The sequence below is a fragment of the Manis pentadactyla genome, chromosome 5 (assembly GCF_030020395.1).
Source record: "Manis pentadactyla isolate mManPen7 chromosome 5, mManPen7.hap1, whole genome shotgun sequence".
Lineage (NCBI taxonomy): Eukaryota > Metazoa > Chordata > Mammalia > Pholidota > Manidae > Manis > Manis pentadactyla.
The window spans coordinates 3797341-3815025 of record NC_080023.1 but is presented as its reverse complement, the minus strand read 5'-3'; the positions used below and the strand labels follow the sequence as shown (position 1 = coordinate 3815025).

At 54.0% G+C, this 17685-nt stretch overlaps 1 protein-coding gene across 3 annotated transcripts in view; it reads right to left on the bottom strand.

The window, feature by feature from the left end:
* Positions 1 to 568: 568 nt before the first annotated feature.
* The window catches only part of LETM1 (leucine zipper and EF-hand containing transmembrane protein 1), a 53306-nt gene continuing 36189 nt past the window's right edge, over positions 569 to 17685 (bottom strand). For 2 of the 3 annotated variants that reach the window (XM_057502056.1, XM_036921408.2), the window contains exons 7-14: positions 12438 to 12557; positions 10990 to 11121; positions 10532 to 10675; positions 9801 to 9923; positions 7887 to 8021; positions 5367 to 5557; positions 4375 to 4513; positions 569 to 3323 (exon numbers count right to left, since the gene is read on the bottom strand). In XM_057502056.1, the coding sequence (XP_057358039.1) occupies positions 3159 to 3323; positions 4375 to 4513; positions 5367 to 5557; positions 7887 to 8021; positions 9801 to 9923; positions 10532 to 10675; positions 10990 to 11121; positions 12438 to 12557 (1149 nt within the window). In that variant the 3' untranslated portion in view covers positions 569 to 3158. The remainder of the gene's footprint in view (positions 3324 to 4374; positions 4514 to 5366; positions 5558 to 7886; positions 8022 to 9800; positions 9924 to 10531; positions 10676 to 10989; positions 11122 to 12437; positions 12558 to 17685) is intronic. The other variant, XM_057502055.1, reaches the window with a different exon arrangement.

Genomic DNA, 17685 nt, shown 5'->3' with positions numbered 1-17685 from the left:
GGAGCAGGCTGCAGTGCAGGGAGAGCCCCTGCCTCCTCTAGGGTCCTTCAGATACGAGAAGGCATGGCCCTTGAGCAGTGCTGTCCCCACTCCCCGGGGCCTGCAGAGTTTTTTCAGAATAGACCTGCCCTCTCCTAGCGATCCCTCGGCCAGGATCCCAGCCCTGCATGCTCAGGAAACTGGCTCTTCCTGGGAACCCCTGGCTATGTTACCCACTGAGGGTGGGGGCAACTGGGAGGGCCTAGTTGGGCAGCAGCCCTCTTAGCAACCTGGACAGGCCATCTCTACACAGACAGGTGTTGAGGCCACACTTTATTAACCCTTCCCCTTACATCGAGGTGAGTGTCCAGTCCCCAGCACAGGGTCAGTCGGGGTGCAGCCCCACAGGATGGGCAGGGCAGGCCATCACAGAGCACGGAGACAGCGAGGACAGGCCTTGTGCCCCGGGAGCCGTCACCTGGCCTCACACAGCACCCCCACACCCGCGGTCCACTTGCCACTCTTCAGCTGCAAGGCCAAAACCAGAGCCCGGGCCACACGCCCATCACAAAGGCAGACACTCAGACAATTCTGACATTTTCCACCTTTACTTCTGATGCATCACATGGTTTAGAAATCTTACTTTAAGCTTTACAGGAACATTAATTTGATACTTTAATAAAAATGCTATTTCTAAAAAAGGTGTTTATACACAGCCCTGGAGTGAGGCTCTCAGGTGGAGCTGGCCTCAGGAGCCCCGGAGGACATGGTGACAGAGACAGCCCTGCACGCCCACGTGGTGCAGCCTTGCCGGCCCCAGGGCCCCACTGTGAGAACCACTACCTTTGAAGTTATTCTTCAGAAAGTACAAGGTGCCCTTCATTTTTTAAAAGTCTGGATTTTTATATTCCAAAATGACTCTGGAAGCCACATATCAATTTGCTGTATCTGTACTAAAAATATGGCCATTTAGATGGAGTAAAGGAGGAAACCCATGCTAAGAATTTCTGACTCACTTTCATGCAGGCATAGACACTGTGGGCTCCCGAAAACACACCAGCACCCGCCTGAGGAGGCTCCGGAGGGCCAGGAGCACAGGCACCGGCAGTCATACAGCAAATGGGTGAGACACAGCCACTTCTCAAAAACCTTACTGGATGCTAATCTCAGCTCTGTCATCATGTTGAGGACAGTAAAAGCAAATGGAAAAGCCAGTAGCAGACCATGGCCAACATTACAAAAACAGACTGGCACCTGTGCCCACATGTGTGCATTGAGCCCCTGCAGCACTGAGGGGCAAGTGGTTTCTCCTCCAAGATGCAGAAAACCCGGGGGGACAATTTCAGAGCAGGGGGACGGCTGGAGTGAGTGCCCATGGCAGCTCCTGTCCTGTGGTGGCACAGTGGTGGTGAGGATGTCCAGGGCACCTACCAAAGACAGCGAGGGTGGGCACGGCTGACTGGGCCTGCGCCACTCCCAGGAAAGACATAAAGACATCCACCACCCAAGGGCGCTGCCGGCCACAATGCCCACCTGCCAGCTCACTAACACAGTGTGACACGATTCACAGACACGGATCCAGCATCTAAGACATACTTCTTTCTTGAATAACTGGAATAAAATAACTTAGGAACATGACTGTCACTACAAAGACTCACATTTGAGAACATATAAGCTTAGTCCTATTTTGTCACGTTTCTTCTTTTAGCGGCTGAAAAAAGTGTTTCTAGTAATTAGCAGCTGTTTTCCAGATCTCCCTCCTCTCCTGGTGAATCTGTCCCGCTAGTTCTATTATGCCTTTCAACTCCTATGTTTGGCTCTCCCTGAACGAGTATCCTTGCTAGGGACAGACCCAGCCTTTGAAGGACGAGTGAGACCAAGCTGAGGCCACAGGTGGCCCTGCCCCGCCACCCCGGGGACATGTTCCACCTGAGCTGCCAGGTGGAGGCGGCCTGGCTGATGACAGGGCTGGATGCAGAGCCAATGGAGGCCACCCCACTCCACCCAGAGCAGCCTGAGCGAGCCCTACGCTTTCCACACAGCCCGCAAGCTGCACAGGTCCCACTGGGGGACTACCCCACCACGTGACCAGGAGCATGGCCACTGGCCTGATAGTTCCAAAGGTGTCAGGGGTCAAGGAAATCAGTGTCAGGAGCAGGTGGAGGCCCTGAGGGGCAGAAGAACCATGATGGGGCACATGAGTTCAGAGGCCCGGCCCATGGCTGGCTGCACAGTGGAATCTGTCATCACCCACCGGGGCAAGGAGGTGCTAACAACCCAAATCAGGGCACTCTAAAAGCCACACAGCACAGTAAACTACTCAGACACGAAATGCTACACTTTCAAGGGTTTTGTTAGTACCTCTCACAGCATGATTTAACCTAGACATTACTCACACATTAGGCAGACTGTCACGTGTGAAAACCCTGTCCTAGTTAACTGGTTAAAGGAGAGGGTGGAAATCAAAGATAAATTGAAAGTGAGCCCTGATACACATAACAGGAAACCCATTCGAATGCCGATGTTCCTGCCAGGACTGTGATCTTTCCGGAGGCCACGGAGAGATGAACGGACCTGTTCTCTCAATTGTTTCTAAAAGATGACTTTGGACGTGTGCATGAATCAATCCTATTTATACAGATATTCAGGAGTCCAAGTCCACAGATTAACGGAAGTGTCTTCTCTAGAGCTGAGGAGGGCTGTGTTTGTTAAAATATAATTCCCATGCGGTGTCAGGCTCCATGGCTGGGGAGTGCATGTGGCTGCTCCTCTCTTCTCCTGGAACAGACACCACCAGGGCAGCAGAGGCTGGGAGGCGCCTTCCCACCCCAGTCTGGCCCATGCCTGCTGCGGGAACCAGGGGGCCTGTGCCCGGCCACGACCCCAACCTGGCCACCTGCAAGCTGGGTGCTTGGCCACTGTGGCTGGGGCCACTGCAGGAATCCAGATATGATTCCCTGGAGGGGCGCTGGGATTCCAGACTGTCTGCATCTTCATGGAATGATGAAAATTAAAAATTACTTGATTATGGAAGTTTCTGATTTATTCCAGACAAAATATTAGATTTGTTACCAAGAATCACCTCAAAGCAATCACTATCACAGTGGGCACACAGCAGCTGTGCAGTGGGATGGAAGCAGACCCACCAGGGTCCCCAGGTGCCCGAGAGCAGATGGGCCCTAATTCTTCACCTCCACAGCCTCCTCTGAGGCCTCCTCCTTGGCCACCTTCTCCTTGGCCTTCTCCTTCTCCTCTACCTTTCCCTCTTTCTCCAGCATTGCCACGATCTCGGCCACCTGGCCGGTGGAGATGTGAATGTCTTCTTTGTCCACCAGCTCAATCACCTACAACACAGGGAAGGGACAAGCCCTCAGGGTGGCTCTAGCCCTATGCAGCGCCTTGCCCTCAGAACAGGGACAGGCAGGATACAGCTCCTCTGCCCAGCCACCTCCCCAGCTACCAGGTGCATATGCTGCCGTGCCCTGCCAGGGGTCCCCAGGTCCTGCAGGCTCCAAAGCCCCAGGCCAGTGTACAAGCCAGCAGGGAGAGGGGTTGGAGAACAGGAGGCGTGGGGTATGTGTGCCTCCCGTAGGCTGGGGGCTGCAGGAAGGAGCCCAGTGAGGCTGCCAGGCAGGCTCCCTGCTCGGGGCCACAGGACCAGGCCTGGACAGAGGCTCCGCCAGCACAGAGTGCAGATGCACGCAGTGTGGACATCTGAGCTGCCATCCATGCCAAGGAGGGCCCCAGGCAAGGGGCAGCTGATGTGGGCTCGACCCTCACAGCCTTTGCCCTGGGAGCTGACAACGTCAACATGTGCATCTGGTAACACCTTGCTTTCTAACTGAACTAAAAGTTAGCCAGTATTCCAGGTAAGTGAGTGAAAATCACTAACTGGCTGGGAAAACTAGGGGCCATTGGTACCTCCTGCAAAGAAATGCCAGAGCTTGCAGACCTCCTTATGAACGCGTAATCCCATTCCACATTTCCTGGCACCAGGGACCCAAGTGGCACCCTTGGGTCACCTCTCAGGCCTTAGGCAGCCTCTATGCCCACCAGTTTGCCACCAGGGGTCCCCCAGCTCTAAGGGTCACCCGCACACCTCCTTCTTCAGGGGTCTGCATGCCATTGCCCCACTACCATGCTTCCTAGGTCCAGCCAGGGTCCCCCTGGAGGCTAGGAGGGGTCGGTAGAGGCCAAGTGTCTGGTCAGAAATAGGTGGCTTGCTCCAGAGAGACTACCTCTGGGTGAAGTATAAGCCAGGCATTGAGTGAGGGCTGGGACCAGACCCGGAGGGGCTCATGGGTGGAGGTGCCACAGAAAATGCTGCTCAGGAGACCCCCAGAAGCCTCCCAGGGCCTGGCTGGCTAGGCGGCCTGGCCTGTCCCCAGCACCCACCTTGACCAGGTCGTTGATGTCAACCTTGCCATCCTTGTTCTCATCCAGCGCAGAGGCCAGGCTGATAAGCTTGTTTTCTGGAATGTCCTTGATCTGCTTCATGGCTGCGATGAGCTCAGCGATGCTAATGACAGTCTCCCTAAAGGGGGAGCTGGCTGCACTCAGCCTCACCAGGGCAGCACTAGCCCGGGCGGCCCCTCCCGCCAGAACTCCCTTGCCCTGCCTGTGGAAATGCCCAGCCAACTTGGACACACAAGCAGGAAACACCACTCAGTCTGGGACTCCTATACAGGCATCCGGCAAGTTCTGCCTCTCTACTGGTGACGAGGACAGAGCCCCACAGTCACTATGGCATGCCTCAGGCCTGTCTACACCATGGTTGGAGGTCGGAGGGGGCAGGGGGAGCTGAGTATGGCTATGCTGCTTTCTGCCACACAGGGCAGCATGTCAACCCAGGAGGGACACTGACCTCATCGGGGGGTAAAGGGCCCCCAGCCCAAGGACAGGAGGGCCCTGCAGCCAGCCCACCTGCCCCCTCGGAGAGCACAGCACCTGGCCCAAGGAGTGCTGAATGTCAGCTCCTATGGCCTAGTGGGCTCGTTCATTGGCCCAAGAGCTACTTGGCCACTGTTGGCCACTGCCCCAGACATCTGGGACACCCTGGTGCAGAGGCAGCCCCCCGCCCCCAAGTGGGGGCTCATTACTGAGTGCCTGTGTAAGGGGGATTCAGGAAGAGGGAGGCGGCAGGAAAGAGCCTGACAATCCGAGGAACCAGGAACCGAGGGCGCTGAGGCCAGAGGGAATGGGGGTCAGGGCCGTGGGACCTAGGGCAGCCCCGGCCCAGCCTGAAGACAGCCTGGACAAAGGGTGGGCAAAAGCGGGCCTTGGAGACCAGCCAGGACAGAGCCATCACCCTTCAGCCGATACCAGGGGAGGAGGGCGTGTGCGCGCACACGCGCAGGGTAGACAGGAAGAGAAGCGCCCGCACTCACCTTGCAGGCGCACTCTGAGGGGCCTGGCCCAGCCCACCAGCCTCAGGACCTGGCTCCAGCTGCGCGAGCAGGCTGTCCATCTGCCCGATCATCTGCTGCACACGCTTGCTCAGCCTCTGGCTGGCTTTGGACTCCTCCACATGCATCTCTCTGCCCGCCTTTGAAAGCTCCTTCTTGATCTCTTGCAAATCCTAATAAAGTTATTTAGTTGTAAAAGATGGCTTAGGAAAAAAAAGGAACCTTACAATTAAGTTTACCCTGTAAATGTGATTAAATGGCAACCCAACCCAGAATGAAGGTACAAAGTTCTAGGCTGTGCACAAAGCAGAAACCTCTTAATTCAAACCACAGAGTTGCAAAGTCTTATTTGTATCCATCATGCAAACTTGTTTTTATTTTTAAAAACCCAAATATTGTTTTTGTAGCAAAGGAAATGCAATCTGTTCTGAACCTCAATTTTCTTCATATTTGTTAAAAGAGTAGCTAAATGAATGAAAGAATCAAGGAATGGTGTCGTCTGAAATTCCAAGTCATGATTTTCCCCAGGAATAAACATTACTGAGAAGAATGGGAGGTGGGGTAGGAAGGAAGGAAAGGCTGAGGGTTTCTGGTGAACACCTGATTTCCAAGGGAGGCCCACACTGCAAGAGGGTTGCTATGAGAAAATTCAGAAAACGGCAAATTATTTTTATCAAACTCATAATTAGTCATCTTTTCCTAACAGAACTATGAAAACACAGTTGTTTTAAATCAGATTAGGAAGTAATATTTGTAAATCCAAAGGACATACTTCCCTTTAAAAAAAACAAAAACCACTAGTGTGTCAGATACAAGTCTCTTTCAGGGAATCGTAAGTGAGAATAAGATCTCATCTTTTAGAGCCACAGACCAATGGAACAGAATAGAGACTCCAAACATTAACCCAAACATATATGGTCAACTAATATTCGATAAAGGAGCCATGGACATACAATGGGGAAATGACAGTCTCTTCAACAGATGGTGCTGGCAAAACTGGACAGCTACATGTAAGAGAATGAAACTGGGTCACTGTCTAACCCCATACACAAAAGTAAATTCGAAATGGATCAAAGACTTGAATGTAAGTCATGAAACCATAAAACTCTTAGAAAAAAACATAGGCAAAATTCTCTTGGACATAAACATGAGTGACCTCTTCTTGAACATATCTCCCCGGGCAAGGGAAACAAAAGCAAAAATGAACAAGTGGGACTATATCAAGCTGAAAAGCTTCTGTAGCAAAAGACACCATCAATAGAACAAAAAGGTGTCCTACAGTATGGGAGAATATATTCATAAATGACAGATCCGATAAAGGGTTGACATCTAAAATATATAAAGAGTTCACCCACCTCAACAAACAAAAAGCAAATAATCCAATTAAAAAATGGGCAGAGGAGCTGAATAGACAGTTCTCTAAAGAAGAAATTCAGATGCTAACAGACACATGAAAAGATGTTCCACATCGCTTGTCATCAGAGAAATGCAAATTAAAACCACAATGATATCACCTCACACCAGTAAGGATGGCTACCATCCAAAAGACAAACAACAACAAATATTGGTGAGGTTGTGGAGAAAGGGGAACCCTCCTACACTGCTGGTGGGAATGTAAATTAGTTCAACCATTGTGGGAAGCAGTATGGAGGTTCCTCAAAATGCTCAAAATAAAAATACCATTTGACCCAGGAATTCCACTTCTAGGAATTTACCCCAAGAATGCAGCACTCCAGTTTGAAAAAGACAGATGCACCCCTATGTTTATTGCTGCACTATTTATAATAGCCAAGATATGGAAGCAACCTAAGTGTCCATCAGTAGATGAATGGATAAAGAAGATGTGGTACATATACACAATGGAACATTACTCAGCTATAAGAAAAAAACAGATCCTACCATTTGCAACAACATGGATGGAGCTAGAGGGTATTATGCTCAGTGAAATAAGCCAGGCAGAGAAAGGTAAGTACCAAATGATTTCACTCATCTGTGGAGTATAAGAACAAAAGAAAACTGAAGGAACAAAACAGCAGCAGAAGCACAGAACCCAAGAATGGACTAACAGTTACCAAAGGGAAGGGACTGGGGAGGACGGGTGGGAAGGGAGGCAAAAAGGAAAAAGGGGCATTACGATTAGCATGTATGGTGTTGGGGGGTCACGGGGAGGGCTGTGCAACACAGAGAAGACAAGTAGTGATTCTACAGCATCTTACTATGTTGATGGACAGTGACTGTGAACGGGTATGTTGGGGGGACTTGGTGAAGGGGGGAGCCTAGTAAACATAATGTCCTTCATGTAATTGTAGATTGATGATACCAAAATAAAACTAAAAAAAGAAAAAAAAGATCTCATCTTTTAAGTAACCAGACTATTCATCTGGTACCTTCAGAGGTTCATACGCAAGGGCAGCCAGGGGCAGCCAGCCAGCCTTCTGGGAGGGAAGCCACCCAGCCAGGCAGGGGTGGGGAGCCCACAGATGCAGGCGAGTGGGCGCTCACCTCACTGTAGTCTTGCACATCTTCCTTCAGCAGCTCCAGCTCCTCCTTCTCCTTCATCAGGGACGTCTTCTGCTCCTTCAGTTTCGAACAGGCGTCACTGAGTATGTCGATTTCCTCCTTCGTTATTTCCTCTTCCTGGGAAGAAAGCAAGCCAGCAGAGCAAACACCCCTGGGCAGGGGAAAGCACAGGGGAAGCACACTGGCCTTGCGGCGTCTCGGGCTCGAGTGGCACCTGAGTGGCTTTTGTAGGGGCATATCCAACATGCATGGACATGCACAAGGCCATCTCCCCAAGACAGAAGCCGTCACCCCAAAGGCTGCCTCGAGCCCATGACCCCTCCCTCCAAGCCCCAAGCCAGGCTGGCTCCATCTGGAGCTCAACACCAAGGACTCCCTGGCAGGGGCATTTCCACAGTGCCACTTGGCCCGGTTCTCCTGCTCACGGCAGCATCTTGGCTATCCTAAGTCCTCTGAACAGCCATGTACGTTTTAGAACCAGTCTGTCAATACCAACAAAGAAGTCTGCTGCCCCGTTCATGGCCTTGAGTCTGCAGATCAGTCAGAGGGACTGGCCTCGCTGACACCGCTGCACAGCCACGGCACAGCGAGCCCCGAGATCTGCACAGGTCTCCAACCTATGTGGCATCACTTCCTGGCACTCACCACATAGGCCTTGCATATCTATTTTCAAGTTTTTCCCCAAGTTCGTTTTTTTTATGCTTTTGTAAAAGATATACTTAAAAAATTTTTAATTTCTGACTGTCATTACCAGAACAGAGAAGTAGAACTGATTTTTCGATGCTCCCATCACTTGTGAATAAAGATAGTTTTGCCTCCAGCTTTCTGGTCTACAGGGTTTTATTCTGCATCCACCTGCTGCCCTCAGTGCACTGCTGAGGGGGCCATGCCAGCTGCAGGTGTTTCTGCAGGCCACTCGTGGGGCTGAGGACACCACCTCTGCCAAGGGGCTCCTGTCGTCATCAACAGGGCTGGTTTCTATCATGTGCTCTTTCTGCGTCTGTTCAGATGACCAGACGTGGTTTCCCTCAAGTCTGTTAACATGGTCATTACACTGCCTGCCTGTGTCCTGGACAAACCCCACAAGGCCATAATGTATTATCCTTTTTATAGAAGAGCTACACCTGACTTGCTAAAAGCTTGTCAAGAATTTTTACGCCTGTGTTCATGAAAAACACCAGTCTGTGGTTCTCTGCCATCTGTCCAGTTTGGGTGCCAGGTACCCCAGCTATCAGAATGAGCTGGGGCACACCCCCTTCTCTCCAGCTTTTTGCAGGGTCTGTACACCGCTGGCAGGGTCTCTTCCTTGTGTGTCTGGACCCACCAGCCAGTGCCCCTGGGGACCACATGGGCCTGGGGCATTGTCTGCACAAAGGTTTCCAGGTAAAATTCAGCTTCCATGGAGGTAGAGCTATTCCAGTTCTCCCTCCTGCCCTGGCCCTCAGGATGGGCCTGAGAATGGTCAATACTGATGAACCCAGGTCTGCACCAAAAAGGGGACAAGGGCACTTGTCTCTCCCACTCTTTGTTATGTCTTCAATGAATACAAGTTCTTCATTGTAAGTTTTTAAACTTGGTGCTTCTTGTTAGGAAACCCTTGGCAATCCTTAGGTGGTAACTTCTCCCGAGGGTTCTAAACATCTTTTGGCATCTAAGGCTTTAATTCACTAGAAATGGGACACTCCTCTTTCCAAGACAGTCAACTGTCCTGGCCCCATTTACTGATAGGGACCCCCTTCTCCCAGGATCCACTGAGTGGGCTCAGCCAGGCTCCACCCCAGCCCCTGGCCCCACCACCGTTCACTCTTCCCTTGAGCCAGGCCCTGGCCTCCTCAGGAGCACCCACCCTGCCTCCACCGCAGTTCCCTGCCGACACTCCCTCCCTCCCAGTGTTACCTTCAAGCCTTCCAGGACAGGGGCAGGGTCCTGCAGGGCCTCTGAGGGCAGGACTACGTCAGGCGCTGCCGGCTGCAGCTCAACCACAGGCCTCCCTTCTGCTGCTTCCAGCTCTGCTTCCTTCTGAAATGCAAGGCCGCGTGGGGTCAGTGCCCCACAGCCTTCCCGGGCATCCAGAGCAGCACAGGGGGCCCTGGTCAGCAGGCACACTGCACAGGCCTGGCACATGCCCAGAGCAGTGGTGCCCTGCCTTCCCTGGGTCTTAGCTCAGGACTCTCCACAAGGGCGCCTTTAGTGTGTGACCAGATGCTTTTCCACGACTCATGGGGACATGCACTGATGCAAACCGGGTTGTCTGAGCCCCATGAGGAGGCAGTCACAGCATCTGACTTCATCTTCAGCCCTCTCCTGATGACTCCACGAAGCTGTCCCCTGGACAAACACCTCCAGAACGTGTGTGCCAGGGGGACAGGGTGCCCCACGACCCAGTCAAGGGGAACCCGAGAGCCCCGGGGCACTGCAGTGACCCTCTCTGCCTGCGGCTGGCTTGGCCCCCTGCCCTGACCAGCCCCCACCTGCCTCTGGGGCGCCACCCCAACCATCCCGGAAGGAGGAGAGCATACAATCCCACAGGGCCGTTTCCAGAGCAGCTGGACTGGGGTGGCCTTTGGTGTGTGCCACCTCTGCAAGGCGCCCACTCCGCAGAGCAGGCCGAGCCGCCGGCCACTCACCGCTGCCTCCATCAGCCTCTGCAGCTGCTTCTCCCGGTGCTCCTGCTGGATGGCTGCCTCCTCCTGCAGTGTGGCTTCCAGCTTCGCCCTGTTGTCCACCTGCTCGCCCTCCACCTCAGCCACTTTCACCTGGGCTTCCTTCGCCTTCAGGGAGGGGACACCTGTGAGTGGGCTGGATGCCCGAGTGCTCACCAAAGCACAGCCAGGGGCCCATGTAAGACCCTGTGCCCATCCCACAGCTGCGTGCAGGTGCCACCTGATCCTCCAGAGGGAAGAGAATGCACCCTGGGGCCCCTGGCTGTTGGCAATGCCACAAAGCACTGAGGGCACCTGACATGTGGAGAAGGGACAGCTAAGTGAGTCGGTGGGTGATTCAAGGGCCCTGAGCTGAGGAGGTAGGTCTCCCCCACTAAGCAAACGGCCCCTTTACAGAGTGAGCAGTGAAGGGCAGCACACACCACAATGTCTGGGAGGGTCTGCAACGTGGACGTGAGCTGGTCCTCAGGTGAGAGGGTGTCTGGAAGATACATGGCCCGTGACAGGATCAGCAGTGACGTGGGGATCTCCTGATGCAGATGCAGCTCCAGCCACTGGATGGGAGGGAGTTCAAGACCCAGACTCACATGCCGGCCTTGTCCCACCCACGTCTACCATGACCTGGCAGGGGCTTTTGGTCCTGGAACTTTCCTGTTCTGGTCGGGCTGGGCGGGGAGGGGGTTGAGGAGACAGGAGGTGACACCACAGCAGGAGCTGAGCAGCCAGAGCCACCAGGCCAGGAGCAAACCTCCCAAGGGCCCCATTTCTAAAAGCTCTGTGTACCGCTGCATTTTATAATCTGTGTCCACCTTGGTCAGCTATGCACAAGACACCCAAAGGGTGGTTACTTAGCAGCCCTGCAGGGAGGCTACTGGGGCTGGGAAAATACCGAGCAAGACCCCCAGATTCTCTGTGACCAAAGTTCTCTGCTTAAAAGTGGCACCAAAGCTCCAAAAGTGGCATCTGCAAATTCATTCAACAGGCAAGGCTCCGCACACTGCCACGGGCCAGGCATTAGTTTAGGTTATCAGTGACACACATGTTCAAACAGACAAAAAAAACCCATGACAATGTTTCTCCCTAAGCATGAGGAGAAAATGTTGAGCCAGAGTAAAAATATTCCAGAGAGAAGACATGGGGCCCTTAAACGAGATGCCCTGATGCCAATGTCCTGGAGGAAGCCTGCCCCAGTCACACGTGCCCAGCATGCCCGGCACGCCCAGGCAGATGCAGGGTGGGAGAGCTGCAGTCAGGAAGGCAAGGGGTGAGAGCGCGTTGCACACTGAGCCCTGTGTGTCAGAGGAGGACCTAGGTGCTGACCGGTCTTTGTCCACACCTAGGGCGGGGCCAGCGGGCACACTGTACCTCCGCTGAATCGCTGTGACTCTGGCCAATCCAACATCTCCTCTTCCCAAACTGACGCCGCCAGCTGTGCTGGCAGGTGGCACTGCAGCTGGCCTTTGGGACTTGCCCGAGGACCTCGCAGCTGCTGGAGAAGGTGGCACACTAAAGCCCAAGTAGATGACAGCAGGGGTCCTGGAGGATGGGCAGGCCTGGGCCCTACTGACCCAAACACCCTTGGCCTCAATTAAAGCCATACAGAAACTTCAAGGGAAGTGACCAGGAAAAGGAGAGTGAGTGAGCTCGTGAACACCAACTGAGAGCAGGTAATACTCCGCAGGTGAGAATATGGGTGGTAAGTGTGCAGCAGAACCAGGTCACCACACAGCCTTGCCCAGGCCCCTGACCATGTGGGAGCTGAAGGCCTGGCTGCGGGCCCTGGGCTTGTGGAAAGTTCTCTGCCCACGAGCCTATCTATGCGGGTCAGATGGAAGGGGGCCCCTGAAACTGGGAGCCATGGTGCCCACACCTGTTTCAGCTGGTCCCTCAGGCGGTCTTCCGTGACGCCCAGGGCCCGCATGCCCCGTGCCCGACATGCCGACTGCAATTCCTTGACGTTCAAGCTGTCCACCCCCTCTGCGGCAATCAGCTGTAAAACAAAGTCAACATGATCAAGGGCTGAAAGGCCATTGGAGGTTCATGGTGTTCGCTCATTACACACAGGGGCCAAGTGTTAGCCACTTGCCTACTATACTTTGCCAAGCACAAGACAGATCGCCAGCACCCAGGCCCCAGCTCAGGGCGTGCAGTGACCCGAATCGCCTGACAGAGGGTGGGGACCCTGGGGCAGCACACAGCAGCAAGGACCAGCCCCAGGATGCGAGGCAGCCCACCTCTGCACAAATCCCACGCTTTCTACCCTGGCCCCACCTGCTCCTTGTAGTCAGGGACGGCACTTGGCGACCATAGCTGGCTGCCCGCACCCCTGCTTTCCTCCCTGATCCCCACAGCCCGCTACCAACCCAAACGTTCTTGCTGTTCACAGGACAGAAGAGGAAGGATGGAGAGCATGGGGCAATCCTAACCCTCCAAATGTGCCTCTTGGCTGCAGCCAAAGACCTTCTCCCTGCCTTGGCCTGAAGTCACAGTGACCCAAGTGGGAAAAGCAAACGAGTCCCAGAGACAGAGGTCATAGAGCACAGTGTGTGGGCAACCCTACAAGGAGCACTTGAGACAAAGAGCGGCAGCGGGGCCTTGTCTGGGCCAGGCGGGGGCCACACCTGCCACTTCACTTGACCGCACTGAACCTCACACCAATCCTGGGAGGCAGACGGTAGGTCATTCCCATTGTCTTAAGCTTTTTATTTTGAGGAAACTGTAGATCAACACTCAGAAGTGAGCAACACAGAGATCCCAGGTTTCTCCCAATGGCAGCATCTCAGACTACAGTACAAGGTCACAACCAGACGCCGACTGACACCAGACACCGGGCCAATCAAGGCCGGAAACATCCCCATTGCCATGCGAGCCACAGGCTGCGCCTTCCCGGACACACCTGCCCCAAGCCCACTCACTCATCTGCACTTTGTTCATACAGCTCCATCACTGGTAGCATGTTATACCAACGGGGCCATGCAGTGTAAGTTTTGGGATCCCTTGAAGAGCCACGTGGTTGTTGAACCTATTCCTGTTGGGACCCTTTTCTCTGCTAAGCAGTACTGCCCAGAATCGGTGTCCTGGCTCCCCCATTCACCCACCAAAGGATATCTGGGTTGTTTCAGGTTTTGTTTTTATGAAACAGCTGCCTTTTGTCCATTTGCTTGCCCCCATCTTCCTGTGGGCCCCATGAACACCATCTGGACTCACCTCCAGAGCATCTGACGCATTTCCTTTCACAGCATTTCAGTGGCCGCTCTGTGGGCAGAGACACACAGGGTGCCAGCCCTTGTGTCGCCACTGTTCCAGCCCAGCCCACCTGCAGACATCAGCTGCCACCCAAAACAAGACACTCCACACGCATGCAGGTCCTCCCGCCCTGCACACTTGCTTTGGGGGGTAAGCATCGCAGTGCTGTCACTTTTGCTTCAACTGTCACACTCAATTCAGAAGCCATGTGAGAGGAGGAGGAGAGCCCACTGGATCTCTGGGCCCCTGCATGCCCGGCTCATCCTTCCTGGTGGCCCAGGGTCCTCCCACTAGTTCCTGTTTGGAGCGCCTCCTCAGGTTCTTTCAGGGCAGGTCTCCTGGCTTCCCTTCATCTTTGAAAGTCACTTCCCCCTCATTTCTACACGGTATTTTCATGAGGCAGAGGATTCTGAGTGGACAGTTCTTTTTTGTCACCACATGATAAATATTGTCTCATTTCCTTTTTGCCTCCATGGCTTCTGATGCAAAACCTACTGTCGGCCGAATTGTTCCTCTGGTAAGGTGCCATTCTCTCTCACAGCTTTCAAAATCACTTCTTTGTCCTTAGCGTTCAATTGTCTGACTGGGATGAGCCTTGGCATGGATTTCTTTGGGTCTGTCCTGTCTGAGGTTCACTCAGTTTCCTAAAATTTGTCGCTTTCTGTCTTTCACTGGCTTTGGGAAGTGTTCAGCCATTATTTCCTGCAGCCCTTTTACAGCTCCGCCTCTCTCCTCTCCCTCTGGAGCCCTGAAGGCATGTGCCGGACATTTTGCTGCGGCCCCACAGTTCCCTGAGGCTGTAACCTGTCCCGCAGTCATTCAGTTCAGATGACTTGTGTTCTGCCTTAAGCTCCTGGGCCCTGCCTCTGGCCTCTCCTTTCTGCTCCAGAGCCCACCCATGGCGTGGTTATTCTGGACCACATTTCTCACTCCTCAATTCCCACTTGGCTTTGCCTTAGGCCTTCTCTCTATTTGCTGAGACTGCATGTCCATGTGGCTCACTTTGTAAGCGTGCTGAGGCCACTCAGCAGAGCTGAGGCGGAGCGCTGTCGGTCTCTCCAGCTCTGTACCTGCGCTGGCATCCACAGCCACCTCTCCTCATTCACTCTGACGTCCTTCTGGTTCTTGGCATGAGGAGTGGTTTTGACCGAAACCTGGACATTTTGGGTACTAGATACATTGAGAGACCCTGGGTCTCACCCCAGTGTCCTGCTTTGGCCGCTCCTCTGACACTGACCTAGCAAGGGGCTGAGGGTGGTGTGCTGACCAACCTTCATGATGTAACTGGTCAGCTGGCACCTACAGACCCAGACAAATACCAAAGCAGTTCACGTTTCCCCAGTGGCCCGGCTTCCTCAGGCACACAAACATCCCCAGCCACTACCCTGACCCCGTGTCACTTCTTGCCACTCCCAACACACTGGGAATTAAGGCTGAGCTCTAGGCCCTCCCTCGCTCCCCCGTCCTGGTCCCTGGGCACGCCACGGTCTGATGTGGCCCTCAGCGGGTGCTGTACCCCTTCCAAGGGGAACCACTAAGTGACAAACTCCTTTCAGTGGCACTGACCTCTCGTGCCACCACTCAGTCACAGCCACAGATTACATCCCAGGCCCATTTGGAAACAGGTAGGGTGACCTCTCCATTCAGCCTCCACTGAGCCACAGGGTAGAGGTGCTCCTGTTTCTGCTGGGAGGGTGGAGTCCTAGCTCCCCACTCAACCCCCCCGGCCCTCATTCCTGGCCCTACCTGGCTCCTGCTGAGCTAGCACCACCCTAGAGGGGATGCCTGTCAGGCTGGGGTGGAGGGCCGGGACGCCCCAGTGGTCTACTGGCACCACGGGGGTGGGCAGCTTATTGCACCTACCAGGGACGAAGGAGCCAGCCCCCTTTAGCTTCCCTGACACCACCCAGCGTCCCACCCGTTGAGGCTGAGGTCCCTGCATGTGTGTTGCGAGGCACTTTTCTGTGGTGCCTGGCCAGAGTGGAACAGTTATCGTCTGATGCCTTCGACTCTGTGAGGCAGCCCCTTCCCTGTCCCTGGGCCAGAGAGCAGACTTCTGCTGGGGTCCTCACAGTCTGCACCCAACATTTTGTGTTGCTGCTTCCTCTGTCCCCAAGGCTGGGATCTGAGGGACAAACAAAACCCACGATGCTGTCCCTAGTGTCCCAGGGTTGTCTTCTCCCCACTTTTCAGAGTCTTTCTATGTTTGTTTTTCACTTAGCATCCAGGATAAAGTATGCACTCTCCACCTTGACCACGGGGTCTGGCTGCTATCCCACTTCGCAGAAATCCGAGGCACTGAGCCGTGCGGTGGCCTGCCCAAGGTCACAAAGCTGTGAGCGGCCAGCATTCAGCCCCAGGACACCTGCTTCGAGCTGCCTGTCCCAACATGGCAGGTGAGAGCTGAGGCAGCCAAGGCCTCGCCAAGAGGCAGCACATCAGGGGCAGCCCACGTCAGCCCCGTGCCCTCCAGCAGAGTAGCGTCCTGAGCACCCCAAATGACACAACTCACAATGTGTCAGGGGTCCTCTCTCCTTCAGAAATGCAGTGATAACCCGTCACGTCTAGACACAATGAGGAGTCGTGTTCATTAGACCCATGCCCCTGCTGAGGGCTGGGAAGCCCAGGTGAAACTAAACAAGTGCTCCTGGTGGCATCAGAAAGCTTAGACAGGCAGTGCTGGGGCAGTGGAACAGACTGCTGTGGGCCAGGATGGACCAGGCAGCCATGGGGGTGGGCGCTGCCCATCTGGGAGCCGCTGGGGCATCTGCCAACCTCTGATAGCCTCAGCTAAGAGGCAGAGACATCTGCCAAGCTAAGACAACAGCTCAACTCAAGGGGCTGCTTGGCAGACAGGCATCAAGCCCACCCCCTGGGGAGATGGAAGAGCAGGAAGCCTCCCTGATGCACAGCAGGGCCCCCTGGGCTGCGGGGTGGAGGCGGTGCCCTGAAGAAGGGGCTGCCCCCCAGGATGGGGAGCCAGCCAGTGGGCCCCTCTCGGAGGGAGCAGCACCCCCTATGACCTCTGAAATTTTTCACAGACAGTATTTGCACTTGAGAAAACTAAACACTACAAACAAAACCAAGCAGGAAAACAGAAAGCACCAACAGACTGTGCTGTGACTGGAACAAACTACGATTAGCATGTTCAATAGAAGAGAGGGCAGGAAGGGCAGTTTTACCTGAGAACCAAAATCTTGACAAAAACCAAAAACCAAAACAGAATCTCCAGTGTTGAAATTAGTAACTCAAAAAATGTGCTTAACAGAACCCAAGAATGGACTATAGTTACCGAAGGGAAAGGGACTGGGGAGGACGGGTGGGAAGGGAGGGATAAGGGCGGGAAGAAAAGAAAGGGGGCCTTATGATTAGCATGTGTTGTGTGTGGGGGGCACGGGGAGGGCTGCGCAACACAGAGAAGACAAGTAGTGATTTTACAGCATCTTACTACACTGATGGACAGTGACTGTGAAGGGGTATGTGGGGGGGAGTTGGTGAAGGGGGGAGCCTAGTAAACATAATGTCCTTCATGTAATTGTAGATTAATGATACCAAAATAAAAATAAAATAAAATAAATAAATAAAAGATGTGCTTAAGTGTAACTAGACCAGGAAGAAAGAATCAGGAAACAGAAGTACACAAGGATGAAGTGCAGCAAAGGGCATCTGTGAGGTAGGGACGCAGTAAAGTGCCGGGAGAAGGAGGGGCACCTGGGGGTCCAGCAGGCAGCAGGGGGGGTGGCACTTCACGACAGCAGGAGCCCCACAAGGAGTGGCAGTGAGCAGGCCGGCATGGCACCCACATGTCGGCTGGGGGCAGCAGAGGATTCAGGTCGCAGACAGCCCTGCTGGGGCAGAAGCCCTCCGCACGA